This window comes from Mastigoproctus giganteus, chromosome 2, assembly GCF_048544385.1.
Source record: "Mastigoproctus giganteus isolate SK-2022 chromosome 2, ASM4854438v1, whole genome shotgun sequence".
Classification (NCBI taxonomy): Eukaryota; Metazoa; Arthropoda; class Arachnida; order Uropygi; family Thelyphonidae; genus Mastigoproctus; species Mastigoproctus giganteus.
In genome coordinates, this window is record NC_143576.1 from 76,766,915 (window position 1) to 76,793,220 (window position 26,306).

The 26,306-nt window shown below is 36.4% G+C and overlaps 1 protein-coding gene across 1 annotated transcript in view; it reads left to right on the forward strand.

Moving 5' to 3' along the window:
• Positions 1-421: 421 nt before the first annotated feature.
• Positions 422-26,306, forward strand: part of Pbp49 (proximal sequence element A Pbp49) — a 143,381-nt gene continuing 117,496 nt past the window's right edge. The window contains exons 1-4 of the mRNA XM_090389955.1: positions 422-709; positions 6,655-6,744; positions 12,757-12,859; positions 23,719-23,877. Of these exons, the coding sequence (XP_090246081.1) occupies positions 504-709; positions 6,655-6,744; positions 12,757-12,859; positions 23,719-23,877 (558 nt within the window). The 5' untranslated portion in view covers positions 422-503. The remainder of the gene's footprint in view (positions 710-6,654; positions 6,745-12,756; positions 12,860-23,718; positions 23,878-26,306) is intronic.

A 26,306-nucleotide genomic window follows, 5' to 3' on the forward strand; every position in this document is an offset into this window, starting at 1 on the left:
TGAGAATTAGAATGAATCAATCGGATCTAAGTTCTAATAGGCAGAAAATTGAGTAGGGGTGCGCAAAACAAAATAGATTACTGAGGGGTGCCGTTATTAAAAAAAGGTTGAAAACCTGAAAGTCACTGCACCAAGGTCTTGTAAATAGGGAAAGCTATTATCTAACCGCTTTTTTTTCTCTTTTTTTTTTAGCATTTTCGGAAATCTGCAGTTTTCTTTTTAACGTCATTTGGTGCTTAGTTTAGTTTAGTTTAGTTCATAGTTACGAGTTGGCAACCCGGCTCTTGCCAATCGTTTAATACTGTTTACTTGTATTGAAATCGGTTAAAATCTCTTGTGTATGTTTTGTGTGTATATATATACGGACTTTATTTATTTTTTCTCTTTGAGAACAGGTCTTATTGTTTTCAGTTGGATACATTCTGCTTTTTTTTAATTTGATTCTGGGATATTTGATTGTACTTGTTTAATTAAAGTCAAGTCTTGCACTTTATTTTATTAGGATGGAAGCTATACACCGTAGTACGGAGCGACCATGGATATCCGAACATATTAATTTGAAGAAGTTTCTTACAGATTGGCGTACATTGTTTGATGAAACTGATATACCAAGTAAAATCTTTGAATCGAAATTAAACTTTTCTGAAAAGCTTGGAGCTGTTCTCGGTGTAAGCATGGATGTTTTGTCTCAGTTAGAAAGCGAATGTGGGTAAGTTATAATCATTGTAGACTATAAAGTGTATAGATATGTTAAAATGATGCATTTGGTAGATAGCTATGTTAAAATGATGCATTTGCACGAACCTATACGATAGTTATCACCACTGTTGTTTTTTTTAGTTTTTTTAGTCAGCAAAAAATTTTTTTTTTTAGTCTTCATTCTAAACATTAGTTGGGTTATGAGATTGGCGTGTGTCTGTGCCATCCTCTTTCAAAAACATCTCTTTATTAGCATTAGTAGAACGCAAGCTTATACAGCATCAGCCAAAAAAAAATAAAAAATAAAAAACTTTCCCATTTCACCCATTTTTTCTCCAAATGTTTGTCTAGTTCTTCCTTGAATTTATTTAAGTTGCCCACTTCTACAATGACAGATGGAAGTTTGTTTCAGAAATCAACCACCTGCTGGCTCAAGACAAATTTCTGCATATCTATTCTATAACTGCCTTTCCTGAATTTGAATTTATGTTCCCCCAGGTGATTAATCTGGGCAAGAGGAAGAATCCCATCAGCATTCAGCTTGCTCAAACCATTCAAGGCCTTATACACCTCAATCAAATTACCTTGCATGTGCCTAGTCTCCAGACACTGTAATTTGCACATAACTTAAGCCTTTCTTCATAAGAGCAACTTTGTTCCATTCTTCCTAAAATGAGGCCTCCAGATCTGTATACAGTACTCAAGGTGTGGCCTGACTATTGCCTTATACAAAGGGATAATCACCTCCTTATCCCTGCTAGAAAAATTCCAGTGTATCAGTGACAAGATACTATGAGCTACTCTTGCAGACCTTATGTACCGCTCAGAAAACTTCATATCTGACTGCGCAACTACCCCTGCATTATGTGCCAAAGTAGCTTATGTGCCATTAAACTCCCCATAACAACAATTACCCCCAAGTTCTTTTCATTCTCTACTACCCTGAGTGTAATACCACGCAGTTGACATATTACTCTGGGGTTACTGCTACCCATGTGCAGTACTTTACATTTGTCAATGTTAAACTTCAGTTGCCACCTCTCAGCCCATCCGCTCAACTTTTTTAGATCCTGTTGCAGTAGCATACTGTCATTAGTGTCATTAACAACCCTTCCAACCTTTTTATTGTCTGCAAACTTAGATATTAAGCCTGTAAAAAGCCTTTACATTCCAGTTGATGTGAAATTTATCACACACACATAAAACCCTCCCTCCTATGTGATGTTCACCTATTCACAGTAGTGTGCTGGTAAATCATTAACAATCGGCTTGCTTAAAAAATACATGCCCAAGAATATGTGTGTATCTATTGTAAGTTTGACTGATTTACAACAATTTGTAAAGTATAAACAAATTCCATTATCAGCAAACATTCACTTAATTTTGCCTTGGCTGCTTCTTATGGTAATTGTCATGAATTTGATAAGGTTCACGACAATTCTAGAAATGCAAAATCTTTGACAAATGTTGAGCGTGGGAATGTCATTAACGTGAGAAGAAGCAATCTTGTCAGAATTAAGCAGATGTCTGTAGAAAATAATATTTCTGTAAAATTGCTAGCGGAAATAATCTCTACACAGGCTACTGCATAGGGAAGGAGGCAGGAAGGGAAAGGAAGCACAAAGAGTGCTGAAATAAGCGTGCCCCGGCTGGATTTTCTCTAATGCCGCTAGCCATTGTGGATTGAAGTGCGTGCCACTGTACAATTTAAGCCATTGTTGATTTAACAACCAGCTAGTGCCAGCCGGCTCCTGCACACCACTGCCTATCCACCTTGAAACAAGATTTGAAACTTCTGTGCACAATCTGATTAACACAAAATTTATATTACAAAATTACAAGTAATATCTCTCTCTAACATAACTTAAAAATAAATAAATCATATTGCCAGAAACAAGGTTGTGGGGGCTTAGAGGGGAACAGGCATTCTGTGTGTTATCAGACACTCAGTCTAAAACACTGGTGGATCCAATATCTTTCTATTTCAGAAGATTTAGGAAAAGTCCGGTTGGCCTGCCTCCCTAAAATCTACTCATGCACACCCTCTCGATGGTAAGCTCTGTTACATCACTCTGTTACATTACAGTCACAAAGGAACTGGATGCAGGGAATAACTTTGATATTATATACTTGGATCTTAGAAAGGCTTTTGATACTGTTGCACATGGAAGATTGCTGCACAAATTGAAGCAGTGTGACATTGGAGGCAAATTGCTGCTGTGGATAAAGGGGTGGCTGAGTGGGAGAAGACAGACAGTGGTAATCAATGGACACTGCTCGTCGTGGACTAATGTTATTAGTGGAGTCCCTCAGGGCTCAGTGTTGGGTCCATTATTGTTTTCTGTATTCATAAATGATACTGATGATGGTATATCAAGCTTAATGTCGAAGTTTGCAGACGATACAAAGGTAGGCAGGGTTGTCAAGGACACTACTGACACAATGCTGCTGCAACAGGATCTGGAAAGGTTGAGCAGATGGCCTGAGAGGTGGCAAATGAAGTTTAACATTGACAAATGTAAAGTACTACACATGGGAAATAGCAACCCCAGAGCAACGTATCAACTCTGTGGTACTACACTGACAGTGGTAGAGAAAGAAAGGGACCTGGGGGTGGTTGTGCAGGCAGATATGAAGTTCTCTGAGCAGTGCAGATGGGCTGCAAGAGTAGCTCATGGTGTATTGTCGATGATATATAGGAATTTTACTAGCAGGGATAAGGAGGTGATTATTCCCTTGTATAAGGCAATGGTCAGGCCACACCTAGAGTACTGTATACAGGTCTGGAGGCCTCATTTCAAGAAGGATGTAGAGCTGCTGGAACGAGTACAGAGAAGGGCAACAAGATTAGTGAATGGAACAAAGGGGTGCTCTTACGAAGAAAGGCTTAAATTTTGCAAATTACAGTGTCTGGAGACTAGGCACCGGTGAGGTGATCTGATAGAGGTGTATAAAGCCTTGAATGGTTTGAGCATGCTCAATGCTGCTGGGATTCTTCCTCTCGCTCAGAATAATATCACCTGAGAGGGCATAAATTCAAATTGAGGAAAGACAGTTGTAGGATAGACGTGCAGAAATTTGCCTGTAGCCAGCGAGTGGTTGGTTGGTGGAACAGACTTCCATCCCTTGTCGTGGAAGTTGATAGCCTAAATAAGTTTAAGGCTCAGCTGGACAGGTATTTTGAATGAACAGAGGGGTGAAGTGGAAGTGGTTTTTTTTTTTTTTTTTTTTGGCTGATGCTGCATAAGCTTGCTTTCTTGCATCAAATGCCTCTACTAATGCTAAAGTCCAAAAAGAAATTTATCGGTGAATTCATTCCAACACCTTTGATACAGCATCAAACATATACTATGAGTAGTTTTTTTGCTTATTTTGGTTGATTCATCATTTATCAATGAAATTTTTTATTGGATTGAACAATTTCTTTAACCACAATTTTTCTCATTTCTTCATTTGCATGATTAACAATGTTAATACACTCATTTGTAGAATGAAGAATACGACCCATTTCATCTCTGTTCAGTTCTTGCAGATCAATTTCAGTTTCAAACTGATGGAGTCATTGATTTTCCTTTGCTATTTTATATGCAGTTCGAAAAATTTTTGCAGTTATTATTTTTTCGTGAGATAATGATGTTAAAAAAACATTCTCAAGAGTCAATTTTTTGCTTTCAGCAACTATTTTTAATGCTGCTTTATGTGCAGCAGATTCTCTGTGATCAAAAATTTTTTTTTCGAAGAGCTCAACTGTTGCTTCCTATCTTTGCCAGAATAGGTTATCTCATTGTTGGTCCATTCTTTGGAAAGTTTCATTCCCATTTTCGTTTCTACTCCAAGAGTTCCAACTTTTCTACAACTATAGAGCCATTCATTTTTCAAGAAAAAATAATTTTTCTGATCATAGGACCAGCAGTCCGGCCAGTCATTTGTAGTTTGGCTTTGCTTCTCAAGATCAGATTCAGAAATATCAACAGGCGTCGTTATTTTCGTGTGTTCTGTCGTTGTGTCTGTTAATATTCTGGCCTTTTTATTAGCAGGACTGGTGGTTGAGAAGTAATTAGTAATTTTTTTCATTTTTAAATTTGGGGTCACACTTTTACACTAAAAATTAAAAAAAGATTTTCAATTCACCAATGATTTTTTAAAATAAAGAAATTATTTACCTTTTGCACGTTGTCAATCACTGTATACATGCACACGTCAGTTGTGTAATGAAACATAACGGTCGCCACCCGCAGTAAGCACTCAGCCTGCGACCACACGACCAATCACAAGCCGAGCAGTGCCATCACAACCAGTGCGAACGAAGTATGCATGCTTCGGACTCGACACACAAGCAGCCCACATGCACCGTTTTAATGATTTTGCCGCCGACCTGCTATGCTCGACAGGGCGATTCAAGGCCACGTGGACCAAACATCAAATTTTCAAAAGTTACTTTTAAAACTTGGAAAATCCGTCGAAAAAAGGTGCCAGAACGCCGTTCCGGTCCGGTCTATGACAAAAAAAGCACTGGCAATACATAAAAGCAGTTCTAAGAGTGAAGTTGGTAACTACAGACTGGTTAGTCTGGCTTCAGTGGTAGAAAAAATCTTAGAGGCAATGATTAAGAGTGTAATCCAGTGACATTTAGATAGATATCTGAAGGACTCACAACATGGCTTTGTTAAGGGTAAATCCTGTTTAACTAACTTAGTATGCTGTTTTGATACAGTTACTCGTGAGCTGGATTTAGGGAATAATTTCAACAAGTTTATATGAATTTTAGCAACCCCGAGTGACATCTGGTGAGTATGGGCTTGGCACACCCAGTCTCTCTCTCTCTCTCTCTCTCTCTCTCTCTCTCTCTCTCTCTTTCTTTCTCTCCCCCCCCCCTCCTCATATGGCTAATAATAATAATGAAGCATTTGACTTGGTACCACATGAGAGGTTAGTGTATAAGCTTGAACAGGTAGGGATTAATGGTAAGATTTTGAGATGGATTGCTGGATGGCTGTAGGTTGTGATTAGTTGATATTCTTCAGATTGGTAGGAGTAGGGTCCCTTAGGGATTGTTTCTTGGACCACTGTTGTTTCTTATTTTCGTAAATGACATTGATGAAGGGATAGAAGGCATGATGCAAAATTTCAGTCCGTGGTCATGAGTTGACTGACAAACATGTTTGAATTTGGGTAGATTTTTAAAGAATTGTCTTTGCACAGTTCACCCTCTTCTGGTCTGCATACCATTTGGATACCATTTTTATGTTCAGTTCTTTGTAGGTGATAAGCTAATCCGATGATCATTCAGAATCAGGCTTAAGTCATTATTCATTCATTATTCTGTCATTGTTCTTCTTATGGTTGATATAGTCAAAAGTTGTCCAGATTTGGTTTTTCTTTAGTGACTTTATGAAGCCTTTGCAATTCAGCTGTTTGTTGTTATTTGGTTGTTAGGAGCATTAGTAACTAAGGTCATATTGCTCCGGGGATATGTGGTGGTCATTCCCTGACCTTTCCGCATCCTCTGTATTTGGTGGTCATGGGCTCGAACCCCGGTCTAATCAAGAAGCATGTGCTACGCACTGCTGCTCTTGCCCACCTGGCTACGGAGGCACCCACCTTGGAATTCAGCAACCCATTTCTTGTTGGTATTATATGATAGATGTCATTATGTAATGTTCCTGTTATATCCTCCTGGATTTATTTCTCAGAAAGTCTTTTCAAGAAAAACATTTCATTATTGCATGATTCTTTTATGAAATTATTAGTTTAACTTCTTTTGAACTTAGAGAATGTATATATTTAAGATTTTACTCCAAGAATTGGGTAGATGCATAAAAATCTTTTGTTATTTAATATTAACACAATTATTTTACTTTCTTAGTATGCCAGAAACTTTTATATTGTATAGAAAGATGTATATAATTAATTATATACCTATATAATTAATTAATTATTTAATTTTTTTTTAAGTCTTCATAATTTGGATTGTAAAGGAGAAAACAGCATAGATTTGGTGAAAACTTTTGAAATTCCAGAAGGACTTGATCTTCTTACTGTTCGGTAAGCAAAGTAATTCATAATATATCAGTAAAGTATAGAGATTAATTGATTAATGAAAATTGAGGATTCTGCTGACGAAGCTCCTGACTACACATTTATTTTGGTAGTTGCTAAGTGAAACTTTTTATTTATTGATTTGAAATTATTGTTTTTCTCTAACTTTTGATGTAAAAATTAATAGTGTAGTATTTGCGATTTCCTGATTAATTTGGTGTATTTGTTCACTTGGCCCTCGCAGTTGCTTAAAAAAACCACAATCGACTTTTGCTGGCATTGTGTTGTTTCGATAAGAATGTTCGAATTTTGCCACCAGTTTGGTATTGGTATAGCAGATATCTATACCAATTGGTACAGATATCTGCTATTTGGTATTGGCATAGTAGTAATCAGTATCAGTAGCTTATAAACTATAATTTATAGCACTACATACATGTTTTAATAACTTAACTTTATTGCGCAGTCTGTAATGTGCGACATCAATATTCATAAAGATTTTAGTTTTGGTGATTTAGCATAGATGTAATATGCGAATAGGTTCTCGAGAGTTCGAATTACATAGGATAATGATAGATAGTTAAATTTATTATCTATTATAGCTACTTAGAGTTTACAAATGTGACATTATAGCGTAATACATATAATTTAAATTTAATAGGAGATATGGAATCCATATAATGTAAAACTGGGTAGGAGATACGAAATACATACACTGTAAGTTTGATATTGAAATATATATATAAATATTGTAAACTTCATAGCATAACTGGTGCATAGTGATATTATTGCATTAGGATATAAGTTTAGTGTAGTATTTTTAATTATATTGAATTTGAACCAAAATTATGCCTCAGACCAGAGCAGCAAAGCAAAAGGTTCAAGGTGGAGTGCCATGGCTCGGGAGAACTGAGAGGGTGGTTATCCTTTGCTTATGAAATGTACTGCTTGTTTGATGATTGTGGAGCTATTGGGAACAGGGCATAATATTGCCAAGGGGGATGTCTTTGTGCGTGTGCTGGATGTAAAGAGTGTGAGGATGTTAGGTGCTAACTCAGTGTTGTTATGGGCTTTTATGAGAATCTGAAGAACAGAGCGATGCCCTCGAATGATTTACATTGGAGGCTATCAGTTGCCCCGGTCAATGCCTCCATTAATTTACCTGGAACAGAAGTTCCCTGGAACTTCTGTTCCAGGTAAATTAATGGAGGCACTGGTTAAGGAAGCACTGCAAGATGATCTAGACAAGACTTCAGTTATAGCTTGGACACAGCATGGTTTTGTTAAGGGGAAATCTTGTCTGATCAATTTGATTGGATACTATGGTGTAGTTGCAAAGGAACTGGTTGCAGGGAATAATTTTGATATCATATATTTGGATCTTAGAAAGGCTTTTGATACTGTTGCACATGGAAGACTGCTGCAGAAGTTGGAGCAGTGTGGCATTGGAGGCAAATTGCTGCTATGGATTAAGGGATGGTTGAGTGGGAGAAGAAAGATAGTGGTAATCAATGAACACTGCTCTTCGTGGGCTAATTTTATTAGTGGAGTCCCTCAGGGTTCAGTGCTAGGTCCATTGTTGTTTTCTGTATTTATAAATGATATGGATGATGGTATATCAGGCTTAATGTCCAAGTTTGCAGGCGATACAAAGATTGGCAGTGTAAAGGACACTAATGACAGTACGCTGCTGCAACAGGATCTAGAAAAGTTGAGCAGATGGGCTGAGAAGTGACAAATGAGGTTTAATATTGACAAATGTAAGTACTACATATGGGAAGCAGTAACCCCAGAGTAACGTATCAACTCTGTGGTACTACACTGACAGTGGTAGAGAATAGAAAGGACCTGGGGATAATTGTGCAGGCAAATATGAAGTTTTCTGAGCAGTGCAGATGGTCTGCAAGAGTAACTTATGGTGTCTTGTTAATGATATACAGGAACATTTCTAGCAGGGATAAGGAGGTGATTATCTCCTTGTATAAGTCAGTGGTGAGGCCAAACCTTGAGTACTGCATACAGGTCTGAGGCCTCATTTTAAGAAGGATGTAGAGCTGTTGGAACGAGTACAGAGAAGGGCAACAAGATTAGTGAATGAAACGAAGGGTTGCTCTTATGAAGAAAGGCTTAAATTTTGCAGATTACAGTGCCTGGAGACTAGGCACCTGCGAGGGGATCTGATCGAGGTGTATAAAGCCTTGAATGGTTTGAGCATGCTAATGCTGATTGGATTCTTCCTCTTGTTGAGAATAATCACATGAGAGGGTATAAATTCAAATTGAGGAAAGACAGTTGTAGGATAGATGTGTGGAAGTTTGCCTTTAGCCAGCGGGTAGTTGGTTGGTGGAACAGACTTCCATCCTTTGTTGTGGAAGTTGATAGCCTTAATGAATTTAAGGCTTTGCTGGACAGGTATTTGGAACGAATGGAGGGATGAAATGGGAGTGGGTTTTTCTCTTTCTTTTTTTTTTTGGCTAATGCTGCATCAGCTTGCTTCCTTGCATCATATGCCTCTACTAATGCTATTATTTATTGCTATTATTTATTGTTTTTGCTATTACTAATGCTATTATTTATTGTTTTTGTTTCATTAAAGCCGATTGAATGTTGTTCGTTTATTGCGTGAAATGAAAGTTCCGATGATTTGAACAACCAGCCCGAAGTGAAGCTTCGTGTTGTTTTGCTCAAAGCTGTGCCACCCACGTGGTAGATCCTACGTAAACGGCGTCGCAGTTTTTACATGCGATGCTGTATACAAGGTCATGCTGTGATTGGAATGTAGTGTTTGAAGGTCGATTTCTAAAGAATGTGTATAATTTATTCATGGGTTTGCTATAATTTTCCTGTCGGTGCCCCTGCATATTTGGTTAAGTTTATTGTACCAATACGCGACATATGGAATGATAATGAAATGTATTTTGGCCTTGTCAATTATCACAGATCATTTGACCATAAATAATATTCTACACGTTTTTAATAACATCCATCAGAGATTAAAATTTAAATTGGAAATTGAAGCAGAAAACCACTCTATAAATTTGCTTAATTTTACCATACACAGATTAGATCAAAAACTAAATTTTTAGTATATACAGTAAACCCCCGCTATTTGCGGGGGTTACGTTCCTGAGAAATGCCGCGAATACCAAAAACGCAAATACTGAGTAATGGCTCCCATGGTAATAAAGGGGTTCCGTTCCAAAGTATGAAATATATAAAAAAAACTAGTCTAAAATTTTGTCTATGTATGTATTATATGTACCTTCATAATATGACTATGTACATAGTGAAATGCAAGCATATGGCATCGAAATGAAAATAAGAAACAATTTAATATTAAATATAATATTTATTAGAAATTTCAAACCAGCGTCTTTGCTAACTAAAAAACTTATCCTGTCAGTGCTATCACCAGTTTTGCCTTTTCACGGATAATGAGTGAACTTAACGGAATTTTATTTTGAGTTTGGTCTTCTATCCACAGATTTAAAGCCTTTTCCATTTTTTCTAATTTAACATCACGAGTTACAGAGCAAATTTTTGAAGCAATTAGCGTGTTTTCACGGACACTACGGCGATTTTTTTCTTCCGATTTTTTAATTGATCGTACTGTTGACTCATTTATTTTATAATGTTTTGTCACTGAGGAGACACTTTCACCATTAGAAATTTTGTCTAATAGCTCAATTTTATTCGCTAATGTCATCACCTTTGATCTTTTCACATTTCCCTTGTTATTCGTAACCATATTTTTGTATGGGTTAGAAAGAACTTGTCCAAATAAAGTCACTTTCTTGTGTTAACAACTCGAAAAAGTTTGTTTTACACTGCAAAACGGTAGATTTATAATTTTTTGTAAGCATATCAATTTATAAATTGATAAATTTATTCAATTTATAAGCATATAAATTAAAAGCAAACGACGAAACCTTCCATGACAAGCGCATAACGCATACTGAACAAGGATTAGTGAGAAACATCCACGCTCGCGATTTTGTCACCCCTCTCCCCCCACCCACTGAGCACTGTTTTGACCGGGAAAGATAATTTTAGCCACGCCCATGTTTTTTTATGGCAGAAAATGTTCACGGCGTTTTAAAATTCACATTTTTTTAGGTTTTATTTTATGTTAAATCAGTGACCGCAAATACGCAAAACCGCGAATACAGATACCGCGAATAGCGGAGGTTTACTGTATAGAAAACCCACTAATAAGGGGATGCTTTTGCATTTCCATAGTTATCATCCCTATCCATACAAAAAATTGGTCATGCTGAATCAATTTCTTAATGCCTTTAAATATTCTTCCACTCAGATTTCTCCAACGACAGAAATAAATGAATTAACTAGAAGATTCACAAATAGGGGTTACCCTTTAACCTCTATAAATAAAATTAAAGCATTAGCACATGAAAAAATAAATAACAACAACCTCACAACAAACACTGTACAAAAATCTGACAAAGGGTTATAAAAGGGTTATAAAATGTATTATTCATGGCCAGTGACAAAGTCCAGGTTCTGTTGGCTGTATAGAAACAAATCAATAGACAAGGGTAGAATGTTGTCATGTAAATGGAAAATCAACCTCAAAATCATAAATTTAACAAAACTGCATGCTTTCCTTTGATGTTTTCAAGTAGATGTTTTCCTTTGCTCAGTCATTGCTTAATCCACTCTCTGAACACCACTGGATAAATGCTAATTATAGGAAGATTTCCTCCCAGTGCACTAGTCGGTTTCAGAATTTCATCGACATACATGAGGATCAAAGGAACCGTAATTTAGATGAGCCATCTCTAGTTAGCATAATAATAACTCATTGGTAGTCCTTGTAGTTTTTAATTTCAGATAAACAAAGAAAACAAACAAAAAAAAAAAATGTCAACTCTAGCTTGAAATGCACTAAAACAACAACAACACTGGCCATAGCTAGTCTTGTTATTTTAGCACATTTCAAGCTAGATTTGGCAATAATGCACCATGTCACAAAGTCAGAATTATACAGAACTGAATTCATCAATGTTAGAGTGAATCTTCCTGGAACAAACTAACTTTGTATTATCTGTGGTAAGAAAGTAATTTGAATTCATTTTCAGTCTACAATGTTTTTATCGAATTTAAATTAGAAATGAAATATATATGACCTTGATCTGCACAGAATTATTAAACAAAGCTAAAAAAAAAAAAAAAAAAAAAAAAAGGGGGTTTTCCTTAAATTTAGTTAAAATACTGTTACCATTGCACATTTGGTTTACTTTTATTTTTATCTCCAAATATATCATTTATATAATCATTAAATATTCATTGTTTTTTTCATTATTGCTTTTGCTCTATATTGTGTATTTTTTACATGTATTAAAGTACAATTTTATGTAAAACTATTTTCAGTAATAAATAATTGTAATATGTATTCGCTCAAGTATTTATCTCATTCACCAAGAGTTCTGAATGTATTGAATTGTGAATTGGTAGGTTTCAAAATTAATGAAAAGGAAAGGGGTACCAAAACTTGCTTTGCACACAGGTGTTTGAATATCTCAGTGCAAGCCTACCTACACAGCAATTTGTATACCTATCTCTTTAAGATAGTTTGGCTTTGGCAAAGCTCCCCCGCCCCCACATAAACATTACTCAGTGTCTCTCCAGTCATACCTGGAAGGCTAGAGGCAGTAAGATTTTACACTATTTAATTCAGATGCCTCTTAGAGCATTTGCTAGTAGGTCCTTAGTCTGTGTTATTGGCGAGCCTCTGAAAACTGTTTTAGTTTTACCCTTAAAGCATAAAGAATGTTGAGTTTTGCTCTTTAAAAATATAATGCATTTAATTTAAAAATATTTTTTTACTAAAAATCACATGAATGAACTGTTTATTTTCAAAGTTAATGTTGTGCTTTTCTTAACTGAATTTCAAATTTTAAAAAATATTATGCTGTAGAATATTTGAATAGCTCTTGTATGTTTTACAAATGAGATTATTTGAAATTGCTAGAAATTTTCTTTTTTTTTATGAAATAGATTGCAGAAACAAGATGTGGATAAGCGAAATGTTGATCCTGGATATAGGAAATGCTTCATGAATTCATTTAAATCTAAATCTTGGAATTATCAAAAGCGTGAGGTGTGTTCCCTTGTTTGTATATTTTAATATAATTGGTTTAGATGGCTATTTATAATTGCTGAAATAATTTTTAAATTAAGACCTACTGTGAGGTATGTTTATATATACAGTCAGGCTTCTATATAATGAAATTGATTGTTTGCTGGAAAAAATTTGTTAAACTGGAATTTCGTTATAAATAAATATGACCTTTCCAACAATGAAAAATACTGTAATTTAACATTCAATAATATAGTAAAAGATAGGAAATAAGTGGGATAAATTTTCTAACATTTAAAAAAAATTAATGTATTAATACATAAGAATGAAATAAGAATTATTTCATGAAATATTTGGTTATTTTTTGTTGTATACTAGCTTTTACTGTACATCGTTCATAAAAATATTCTTTGTTTAAACATCAAATATATTTTCTTCACACTGAAGGCCTTGTTTCAAATACTGCCAAAACATTTCATGTTTGGAAGGCTAAATATTGCCCTAATTTTCATCCAACTCATTGTCAATATTGTCACTAGTCACTAATCAATCACTATTGATTATGATATCATAATCAACTCCTAAAAATTTGTCAATAACAACTTTTCTACTAATCAAACTTCTCGCTTGGAGTTCTTCCCAATATTGCTGAATATCTTGTAGTAGTTCATCCCTCTCATCGCTGTTAATTGGTCTTTTGGCAAAACCTGCTTTTGCTAAACAATTCTTAATTGTTGTTTCTGTCATATCTTGATTCCACACTTTCGCCAACTGATATGCACATATGCAAATCTGTAATAGAAGCTATAGGTTGGTTGGTTTCTATTCTCAACATAATTTTTTTTCAGTATGTGCCTTTGGTAGTGCATTTTCAAATTCTTGATAATGCCTTGGTCCATTGGCTGCAGTTTAGAAGAGATATTTGGAGGGAAGAAAACAAGCTTCGCACTTGTAAGTTTTGAAATTACTGAGTGAAGGTGTGCAAGGGCAGTCAACAATCAACGTGGTTTTTTCATCTTTCTATCGAAATTTAAAATCCACTGTTCAGAAATTTCACTTGTCATCCAAGACTTTTTGTTAAGTTGTAGTTCAACTATAACGACTTTTCTTCTTGGAAACATCAGGGTTGTTTACTTTTGCCTATTACCAAAAGCTTCAGTTTATCATTACCAGCCATATTTGCACCAACCAAGAATGTAATTCTCTCCTTACTATTTTTACCACTACTTACCTCCTTACTATTTTGATCACCACTTACCTCCTTATTATTTTTACCACTACTTACCTCCTTACTAATTTTACCACCATTTATCATCTTTAAAATTCAAGGTCTTGTTCGGCAAACATTTAAAAAATAGACCTGTTTCATTAGTGTTGAATATGTCTTTCGGCTTGTAGTCCTCCATAATTTTTTTCAAAACTGTTTCTTTTCAATGAGTACAGTCTTCTTTGATTACAACTCCACTTTCACCAGAAATAACTTTTTAAAGTTATTTCTGGTGAATGCTAACCAGAATTGGCTTTATGCCCCAGAAAAGATGTGTACTCCATAGCCTTTTTTTTTGTCAATGGCCTTGATGTTGGCATGTTTTGGTCTCGAATCAACTTCACCCATTTAAATACAGCTTCATCTACACCAGCATTTCCCAAACTGTGTTCCGTGAAAAATCATAATTAATAATTAAAAATAAAATAAATAAATAAATTTTCCATATTTGTAGCATACACTGCTTTTGTATCATTATAATATTTAACATAATTTTTTTCGGTTACTGGCATAGACTAATAATCAAATAGACCATGGAACACTTTATTTTGGCAGGCTTTGCATAGAGAAGTATGCGTAGAGGTAATGACACCTATGAAAAAGTAGCAATGTGGTGATCTAGTGCCATTCATAAGCGATTTAGCCTGGTGTACAATGGTTGAAGGAGAGGAGGAAGTGAACCGATATCATAACTAAACTCACTTCTTTGAATAATTTTTTTTTTTTTGATAATTATTAGTATTTCAAAATATTATTATTAAAATATGTGACCATGGATTTGTGGTTGAAAAAAAAAACTTTAAAACGAGAAGCAAAATACTGGTGGGGTGTTGGGGGTTTCAGGGACGGATGGCAGTCATCCTGAAATAGGTGGGTATATGGGATGTGTTAGGGTAACTAGGAATAGGAGTAGGAGCATGTAAGCTTGCATGTATACCAGTGCTAGAAGTATCAGTCCAGGATATCAATATCAGCAGTGATTATTCATACATTAAGAATTTACAGATAAAGGAGCCACTAGGTGGCAGTGCTCACAGTATACCGATGTAGGAATTACTTAAAGATGTAACTACTATCAGGGGTAAAGGGAAGGGTTTTTGCTTTCGTAAAGGAGACTACAATGGTCTCGGAAATATTTTAAATTGTATACAGTGGGACCAACTGATGATGTTATCAACAGCAAATTCTAAATGGGAAGATTTCAAGGAATTAATCTTGGAAGCTAGTAGGTTTTTTGTTCCACCTAAGAAATACTTACTCTTCTAGGTTCATTTGGGCCTAATGACATCCATTAGGCCCCAATGGATGTCAGATGAACTAATGAGACTTGTGGCAGAGTAGAAAAATGGGTGGTATGCATATAAATTATCAGGTGGCACAGATGCCTATGATAGGTATAAGCTAGTCTGTAATAAAGTCACAAAGGAGGCTAGGCAAGCGAAGGCAGATTATGAGAAACCTTTGGCAAAGGATGCAAAGGAAAACCTTTTAAAAACCAAAGAAAAACTTCCTTTTAGAATTTTATAAATTCTAAAAGGAAGTGGATAAATCAGATTGGTCCACTTGATATCAATGGTTTGAATAACTGCCAAACTAAATGAGTATTTTGCATCTACATTCACACATGAGGTGTTATTTAAGGAGGGGAAGGCCAGATGTTTATCCAACACTAACAGAGAGTTAAATGATTTTGTAATAACTAAAAGCAAAGTGGAAGAGAAATTGTTGAAGTTAAACATAAGAAAAGCACATGGGGTGGTGGGGTCTATCCAGTTATATTAAAGGAGACAGCAAAAGAAGTAAGAAACCCTTAGCCATAATTATGAGAGCTTCCTTAGACTCAGGGGAGGTACCCAGGGACTGGAAATGTGCAAATGTGACCCCAATCCACAAAGGAGGATCAAAGGGAAACACAGGTAATTACAGACCTGTTAGTTTGACTTCTGTTACAGGGATAATAATGGAGTCATTGGTTAATGACGCATTGCAGGATCATCTAGACAAGACTTCAGTTATAGCTCGGACACAGCATGGTTTTGTTAAGGGGAAGTCTTGCCTGACCAATTTGATTGGATACTATGATGCAGTCAGAAAAGAACTGGATGCAGGGAATAACTTTGATATTATATACTTCGATCTTAGAAAGGCTTTTGATACTGTTGCACTTGGAAGACTGCTGCAAAAATTGGAGCAGTGTGGCATTGGAGGCAAATTGCTGCTATGGATAAAGGGATGGTTGAGGGGGAGAAGACAGAGAGTGGTAATCAATAGACACTAAGAAGTGGCAACTGAAGTTTAACCTTGACAAATGCAAAATACTGCATATGGGTAGAAGTAACCCCAGAGAAACGTACCAACTGTGTGGTACTACACTTAAAGTGGTAGAAAATGAAAAAGACCTGGGAGTAATTGTGCAGTCAGATATGAAGTTTTCTGAGCAATGCAGACAGGCTGCCAGGTCAGGTCATGGGGTTTTGTCAATGATATATAGGAATTTTGCTAGCAGGGAGAAGGGGGTGATTGTCCCTCTGTATAAGGCAATGGTCAGGCCACGCCTTGAGTACTACGTACAGGTCTGGAGGCCTCATTTTAGGAAGGATGTAGATTTACTTGAGCGTGTACAGAGAAGGGCAACAAGATTGGTGAGGGGAATGAAGGGATCCTCTTACCAAGAGAGGCTTAAGTTCTGCAAATTGCAGTGGCTGGAAACTAGGCACCTGTGTGGTGATCTGATTGAGGTATATAAGGCCTTGAATGGGTTGAGCACGCTGAATTCTGATGGGATCCTTCCACTTGTTCAGATTACGAACCTAAGGGGGCATAAATTCAAATTAAGAAAAAGACAGATGTAGAATAGATGTGCGGAAATTTGCCTTTAGCCAGTGGGTAGTTAATTACTGGAATGAATTTCCATCTGTTGTTGTGGAAGTTGACAGGTTAAATAAATTTAAGGAGGAACTGGACAGGCATTTGGAGGGAATGGCGTGATTTTTTTTTTTTTTTTTGGCTGATGCTGCATAAGCTCATACACTTGCTTTCTTACATCACATGCCACTACTACTACTACTACACTGCTCATCGTGGACTAATGTTATTAGTGGATTCCCTCAGGGTTGGGTCCATTATTGTTTTCTGTATTTATAAATGATATTGATGATGGTATATCAAGCTTAATGTCCAAGTTTGCAGACGATACAAAGGTTGGCAGGGTTGTCAAGGACACTACTGACACTATGCTGCTGCAACAGGATCTGGAAAGGTTGAGCAGATGGGCTGAGAGGTGGCAAATGAAGTTTAACATTGACAAATGTAAAGTACTACATATGGGAAACAGCAACCCCAGAGCAACGTATCAACTCTGTGGTATTACACTGACAGTGGTAGAGAATGAAAAGGACCTGGGGGGTAATTGTGCAGGCAGATATGAAGTTCTCTGAGCAGTGCAGATGGGCTGCAAGAGTAGCTCATGGTGTGTTGTCAATGATATACAGGAATTTTTCTAGCAGGGATAAGGAGGTGATTATAAGGCAATGGTCAGGCCACACCTTGAGTACTGTATACAGGCCTGGAGGCCTCATATCAAGAAGGATGTAGAGCTGCTGGAACGAGTACAGAGAAGGGCAACAAGATTAGCGAATGGAACAAAGGGGGTACTCTTACGACGAAAGGCTTAAATTTTGCAAATTACAGTGTCTGGAGACTAGGCACCAGCGAGGTGATCTGATAGAGGTGTATAAAGTCTTGAATGGTTTGAGCATGCTCAATGTTGATGGGACTCTTCCTCTTGCTCAGAATAATCACCTGAGAGGGCATAAATTCAAATTGAGGAAAGACAGATGTAGGATAGACATGCGGAAATTTGCCTTTAGCCAGCAGTTGGTTGGTGGAACAGACTTTCATCCCTTGTCGTGGAAGTTGATAGCCTAAGTAAATTTAAGGCTCAGCTGGACAGGTATTTCGAACGAATGGAGGGGTGAAGTGGAAGTGTTTTTTTTTTTTTTTGGCTGATGCTGCATAAGCTTGCTTTCTTGCATCATATGCCTCTACTAATGCTAATGCATCTTGTTTGGAACAACAACTGAATTTAAAAAAAATAATAAAAATAAAAAAATTGTGGCCAAGTTTACTAACATAGTTAAAAGAGACTCTTTCATTAACTCCTGTAAATTTTGTTTTTACTAAACCGCATGGTAAAAGACACTGGGAATCAGTTTCACATATTGTTGAAAAGATATTAATAATACTAACAGTGTGTTTGTTATCTTTAAGTGTGTAAATTTAGTTTGCAGTGGCCACCACTGCTAGCATACTGGTAGCATGAAATATTATTGCAAAAATGTGTTTTCTTTTTCTATTTGTAGAAGAATAAGAGAAATTTACCTTAATATGATATGTAGAACACTTCTGATAGAACGTAAGTGTTCTGCATATCATATTGAGGTAAATTTCTCATTATTCTTCTACAAATATTGAAATTAACATAGTATCTATTGAGCATCATAGCTTTGGTTTATACTATGAAATTCATATTATAAACTCTTGTTGACTGTTTTGTTTTCTTTTTCTGTAAATTTCAAATGTTTAAGCTGATAATAAAATTAACATTGAATTTTTTATTTCAGCATTATGTACATATTTATTTGCCACCTTATGTTATAAATCAATGCAAATTGCTGTTAATTTAGCATTCTCAAACTTGAGCATATGGAACAATTCGTGCTTTTTTTTTTTTTTTTAGTAAAACCTTGACAAAATAATACTCTCATTATTGTGTAATTGTGAAAGGGCACAGTCCACTGTATAGAACGTGTGTGAATTTGTTTAACAAACTGATCCTCTTAGTTATTATTGTATATTTACTAACCAGTGGATTTGTTTCAGGATCATCACTGTACCAGACTGCTGATACACAAAATCTCTTTCTAATGTAGCTTGGTTCTACTCTTGTTGTGAATAATTTTAACATAGGCAAGACAGCAACATGACTCATGATAACAACACAACATATATTGTGTCTGTAGCCAGGCATAACTTGCAAGTTGTTATTATTATTATTAGCTATATGGTGCAAGGAAGCCTGAGGCTTATGATGCACCAGCCAAAAAAAAAAAAAATTTTGAGTTACCCTGAGAGAGAGAGAGAGAGAGAGAGAGAGAGAGAGAGAGAGAGAGAGAGAGAGAGAGAGAGAGAGAGAGAGAGAGCAAGGGTAAGAACTAAAAGGGAATCACCAAGAAGGAGAAAGATGATGTCCAGCTCAGGACCCTGGGTGTGCCAAGCCCATACTCACCGGATGTAAGCCCCTGGGGTTAAGTTGGGAGAGGGAATTGAAAATACACGTATTTTCAATACCCTCCCCAACTTGTAAGTTATTCCACTAACCAGCTATATACTCCTCTGGCCTTGGACTTATTCTGCCATCCCCATCTGGACTATGGGATCTCAAGATCTAAAATCACCCCAACAAATTCTACCATGTACACAGCTCTTCTCTAATTAAATCACACTGTTCTCTAGGTCACCAAAGTAAAATGTGGGCACCAAATATTATTCCTACCACTTGTTCAAATTGATTACATCACTGTTTGAACAAAAGAAAATTGTCAATGCTGTTTACCATCCCCATGATATGGAGTGAGCCAAAAGACCATGATAGTGATTGTTACTTTTGTAACATGGATGTAACTGGATTCTCAGTGAAGAATCAGCACAAGATTGTTTATCCAAACCTGGATTCAACAACGAGATCAGTCTCTTGCAATGACAGGCGGTTGGGGGGAGAGAGAAAGTGAGAAGCTTTCCTCCAAAAAAAAAAATTGAACACAGTAGGATAGCTAGTAGAGGGGGTATGAAAGACTTTTTATCCCTTCTGTAATCTTCAAAAAAAAAAAAAAAATCGATGGGGGAGACCCACAGATGGGTAATATCAGTGGAAGAAGGGGAGAGGCTTGCCCTATGGGAAGGAGCACAGGTCTAGTCAATCAATGACTCCATTGGGTGCATGCAAAATGGGGGTGGGTCATAGAGTTTGAGTATTTTGCACTACTCTATACAGCATCCATCGAGCAGATATTAACATTGTGTGTGGGAATAGAGTATCTCCAAAAAAGGAACTGAGTGAAAGGTGTCCTTCTTCCATGAAGGCATGTTCAGGAGAGCAGGTGGCAAGTGCAATGAGATGTTAGTAGAGGTGGTGTAATAAATCAGTCATTGCTTCAGAAGTCAATGCACACCTCACCTAATATATATGCTTCTAAACACACAACATATATTATGATTTTGAAGAAAATATATGAGAGTGCTACCTCCTTTATTAGACTAGACAAAGACAGTAGGAAATTTAAAATCGAGAAAGGAGTTCGACAAGGAGACACTATATCTCCGAAGCTGTTTACTGCTGCCCTTGAGGAAGCTTTCAGAAGATTAGACTGGTCGCAGAAAGGAGTCAATGTGAACGGAGAGTACCTAAACCTTTACGATTTGCAGATGACATTGTGGTCATAAGCCACGATCCCAAAGAATTAGAGGAAAATCTTAATCAGTTATGCACAGTTAGTAAGGATTTTGGACTAAAGATGAATATGGCTAAAACAAAAGTAATGATGAACAAGTATGCCACGGAAAGGGAAATAATGATTGAAGGAGCAGTAATTGAAAAGGTGGAGTCATATACTTATCTGGGACAAGTTATTACTGTAATAATGATAAATGGCTGGAAGTCAAGAGAAGAATAAATTTTGGATGGATAGCATTCAGGAAATATAGTCACATACTGAAGAGCAATATCCCAGTTTGTCTGAAACGTAAAATAATGAATCAATGTATACTCCACACCATGACTTATGGAAGTGAAACTTGGGCACTCACCAAAAGAATGGAAGAGAAGCTGAGAACTACACAGCGAAGAATGGAACGAATTATACTGGGAATCAGACTGTTAGATAAGAAGAGAAACACATGGATTAGGCAGCAAACTCAAGTAAAGGACATTCTTATCAAAACTAAAGAAGTAAAATGGTCTTGGGCAGGACACATAGCTCGAAGACATGATGACAGATGGACTAAGAAAATAACAGAATGGTACCCAAGAGGAGCTAGAAGAAAACCTGGAAGACAAAGGTGGAGATGGATAGATGAAATTCATGAGTTTTTGGGTAGTAAATGGATGGCCAGTGCTCAAAACAGAAGGAACTGGAAAGTTGCTGGAGAGGCCTTCATCCTGCAGTGGATTGAAAATGGCTGATGATGATGATGAACACACAAATACTTTTTTTTTTTGGGGGAATGGGGAGTAGATTTCTCCCCAGATCATAACATAACCTTGAAATGGTCTGGCAATGCAGTTTTATTTACTAATCATGCTTACACCCTCTCTGAGTGTGAGATATTACATTCTAACTACATTGTATCAGGTATTAACCCTGGCTGACACTTTGCTTTTCTTTCCAAGAAGAAATCTACTCCCCAGAAATCTGAGAAGACTTGTGCAGGGTAACAGAAAGGCAGTCAAATAACTGCCTAATATGACAGTGGTAAAAGAGACATTTCAGAATGTACAAATCATTGTACCTTGGCACAGATGGGGTATCATAGCTGACAGCTGAATGGAGTTTTACTCTTGTCTCTTGTCGGCAAAACACATGAGGGTGTGGTTATGTTGGACTAAGGAAAACCAATGTTTGGAGTGGAGGGTTTGAAAAACATTGCCTGGTCAAAAATTACTGCTCCTGCTATTTCACATTGATTTCACAGCACCAGAATACAGCAGAAACAACATGAATATGTGAACCCATCCTGTCAGGAGTTAGCCGTGCAAGCTGATTTTTTTTTTTTTTTTTTTGATTTGGTAGTTGTTGGCGCATCGGCTTCTGTGGCCATATTGCACCTCCCAAGGTTTTTGCAGTACTTTGATCCAAGCCCGAGGCGGGAATCGAACCCGCGACCTTTGGGTTGCCGGGCAGGTACTTTATCCACTCGGCTAGCCCGGTCGGCAATGCAAGCTGATGGTGGTGGTGTAATGGTGTGGGGAGTATTTTTGTTGTGCACATTCCCTCCTCTCTCCCTATACCATTTGCATGCTATAGGTTATCTGGAAATTCTCCCTGATTAGTTGTATCACTTTGTGGCTGTAGCATCTACATTTGCAAATTTGTTCTTCCAGCAGGATAATGCATCATGTCACAAGACCAGAATTGTATAAAACTTTCTAGGAACATGAGAGTGAATTCAATCTACTGTGGTGGCTTCCCCAGTCACCAGATCTTTATTCAATTAAGCACTTGTAAGTTGAGGTGGAAAGATTTCTTTCGCATAATCTGCAGCCATCCATTATGCAACAAATGTGACAAGCAGTTGAGTAAACATGGACCAGAATTCCTGTGGCATGTTTTCAATACCTCATTGGGGTCTGTGTCACTATGAATCCAGGCTTTTCTGAGGACTAAAAGGGGTCCTAGTTGGTAGGTAGGTGCACCTAATAAATTCACACTCTTAGTTCAGATTTATTTACTGTGCTCCTAAATTGGTATAAGCAAGTACATATATGTCTATTTGTGCTATTAGTAATTAACACAGTCCATATACAGTTGCTGTCTGGCAAGTGACATGACGTTGCATTTTGCTAGTGAAAGTGTCAACCATTTCACCATTTTTTTTTAGTTGTTTGTGGTAGATTACACATCTCAGTTGTTTTAAAACTTATTGATTTTAGACTGCATTAACAGTGACACACTTTGTGGAACAAATTGTGATATCACTCCATTGTGAGAAAAAATGCAATCATCATGGCCTTTAATTTTGATGGCAGTGTCTTTTTTGGCATTGTTAACCACTTAAAAACTGGATTTTTTTTGCCATAGAATCATCTTCATATTTCCATAAAGTGTAACAAGCCTTTTATCTGTTTTTGTAGATGTCTTTCTAAGTTCACAGCAACATTTACTGTTACATATTTTTCAAATTTTGTCATTTTCAGTACCTATTACAAAAACAAACGTTTGCTCAAAGCTGTTTTCACCTGCATATGTTTATGACTGCTATTAAATTATTAGTCTATGTATAAAACCAAACTAGTGGTTTTCTGAACTCCTTAATGTTGCCTCAGTAGTATGGGCAAACATTCTTGTACCCCTTCTATTCTGAAGAAATTGATTGAAACAAGGCTCTTATCATTAACTTTCTCATGTTAAAAGCTTTTTTTTGGCAAAATTCTAGCTGCTTTCAAATTCAGCCTTAATTCATGTCTTTTTCTCAACATCACCTCATAACTGTGAAGTAAAGTTTCAGACCATCTATACTTAGTATCATTAGTATCTAAAAATATTACTCTACATGTGTGCTTCATAATTTACACTGTCATAGTTAACTGCAAACTTAAGTGTCTAGTTTATCATTTTTATTTTTTAAAATTCTTCTGATCATGATTTTCATAATTTGTGAATGACTCGATGCTATCATATAAGCTTGGATTCATATATAAATTTATATACATACATTACATTGGTTAAAAAATATATATATTTTAAATCTAACAATGTATGAATCAACAAAATGATTAGAAGTTGCAGTCACATAGTTACGGTACTTTTTTTGATTCTTCCCATCATCTAAATGTTAGTTTGCAGGTTTGCCATCTCAGCAGGTTAAGAATCAGGGAATCAAAACTCCATGTCCTGTGACTCATCCTGAGGTATATCTTACACTACAGATATATCACCCAGAGAGACAAGTATCAAGTTTGATGAAGAAGTTTCCAACAAAGTCACCAGAATTAGCTGTAAGTAAAATTATATATATTAGTATTAGCAGCATGGTGTTCTCAGTTTAGGGTAGATATATTTTTAATATTAATATTTACATAAAGTGTGATATGTTGAGGAAAGGGTGTGTGTTTTTAGAACCCTGCATTTTGTTGTGCACATTATTCCGGTGATAATGGCTACAGCTGCCATCTGGGTGCTAAAAATGCTGATAGAGCTGATATTGAGGTTCACTTATGATTTGAATGTTCGAATTTCAGCAAGGCTGGTCATTCTGCAACAACCAGATCTTCTGTTTGCACCTTCACACTTGGGAGAGCTGCTACTAATCCCCATGTAAAAAGTCTAAAAATATGCCTATTATGATGGAGGTAATTACTTGGGTATGAACCACCACAAGTAGGGGTAGAGGTGTAGTATCTACACCACACAGAGAAATGGTTGACTCTCTGTGACAAAGCATTACTAGGTGGTAGCTGAGTTGTATTATCCAATACAATATTATCACTTTGCTTAATAAAAGCTTGACCTGGCAAAAATCATGTTTGGTCTTAAGAAGAAAGCTCCAGCATATTCTATCTCTCCATCACAGCATAAGTCATTTCCATGGAGGTTATTATGGTCATCATGGTGAGATCCAGTATTTCAAAGGCATGGCTTTAAAATAATTTTTGCAGGCTAGCTACTAACTAGTCCACCAGGCAAACCATTTTGGGTGTTCTCTAGGAGGCAACTGGTTCATTAAATGCATAAGTTTTCAAACTGGACTCTAGGATCTTGTTAGGGTTTTGTGACATTTTTAATGAGGAGGGAAGGAGAGAGAGAGAGAGAGAGAGACAGAGAGAGGTGATTTTATGACTTTTGTTATGGTTTTGTTTTATTATTTTTTAAGCAATAGAGGGGACAAATAATGTTGAAAAAGTTTAAGGTTTTTATCTTTTTTTTTATTTTACTTGTACACATGTATTACTGTTTTTAATTAATTGTTATTACTATTTTTAAAGGTATAGGACTTTGTGGAAGATTTATATTTGTAGAAGGGCACCAAAAAGAGCTTTGATGTAAAGTCTTGCTACCTGAATACTTGCTACTCTCTTGTGAATGGAAGGAATTCCTGTAGTTTGTATATAAGGAAACTGGGTATTGTTCTGTGTATGCCATATCTAAAAATTTCATCAATTCTTACAATATGATCACCTCCCCACTCCCAACATTTAATTCCTCTGCATCAATGCATTGTGATTAGTCAGACCAAAGGAACAAACTTAGCTGCAAAAAGAATGAAACCTTCAAAACCTTCCTAATCCATTTAACAAATATATGTGTGGTCACTGTTCTGTTAGCCTTGTCCATTTCCATCTACAGTTTGCCAGTCTCAATTATTAGTTGTTTCAACCACCAATCATCTCATTTGTCCTAATTGTTCAATCTGTTATTCCTTTTGCTTTAAAGGTGATACCTACATCTAATCTGATTGCCCTTCTGAGAGGGTGCTTAATGTGTAATCTAGAATTTACTCTTTTTATCTCCTTTGGCTTATTTTGTTGAATTGAACAAAATCAACAAATGAATTGAACAAAAGGCAACAATTCTTTTGTTCCCCCAACTCTACAAAACACTTGGCATTTTTTGATTTTCTTTGTGAAAACCAACTTTTTCCTTCAGTGTAACTTTCCTAACAGTGAAGTGACTTCCCTTGCTAATTTTAACGTTCGTGACACCAGCTGGCTTGAATTTTCCTCTTGAATTGTACAGGACCTGCTGGTAGAGACGTTGAGGTTTTGATGTTACTAATGACCCCATACAACTTATTTGTTTACCTACAGAAAATCCTAATTACACATCCTAATGCTCTTCATTTTTTCCTCCTAACAACCATTCAAACTACACAGTGAATATTAGTTATCCTCTCGATACCTCAGATCACTACTTGGTGATGGTCTCTTTCCCAGTGGAGTCTGATACATGGCCATTTTCAGCCTAATATCATTTGGCATGATTTGTGTGAATTCTGTTTCTCTTTTCCTTGGTTAGAATACTATTTTTAAATCATCTGATCCTGATATTTGCTTAGATCATATCAGTGTGATTGTAGTAGTGAAATCTTTTCCTTGTTACACCCTGAAGTCTTGTCCTTTATGTGGTTAGGCTTTTAAAGATAATGCATTTGCAATTGGCTTGTATCCAAAATCTCTACATTAAAGTTCACAGTAGTTGTAAACAAATTATTATTAAATCCAATTCCAATTTTGAAAAGACTGAATCGAGGAAAAAAATCTAGCTTTTTGCCCACATGGTAGTCAAGCTGTGTGGTTTCTTGCTGAAGCTGCTAACTGTGGCCTCTGTCCATTCCTTACTCTCCACTCCTGTGTAACAGGAGTGGAGAGTAAGGTTGGCAGGGTTGTTAATGACAGTAATGGCAGTCTGCTACTGCAACAGGATCTAG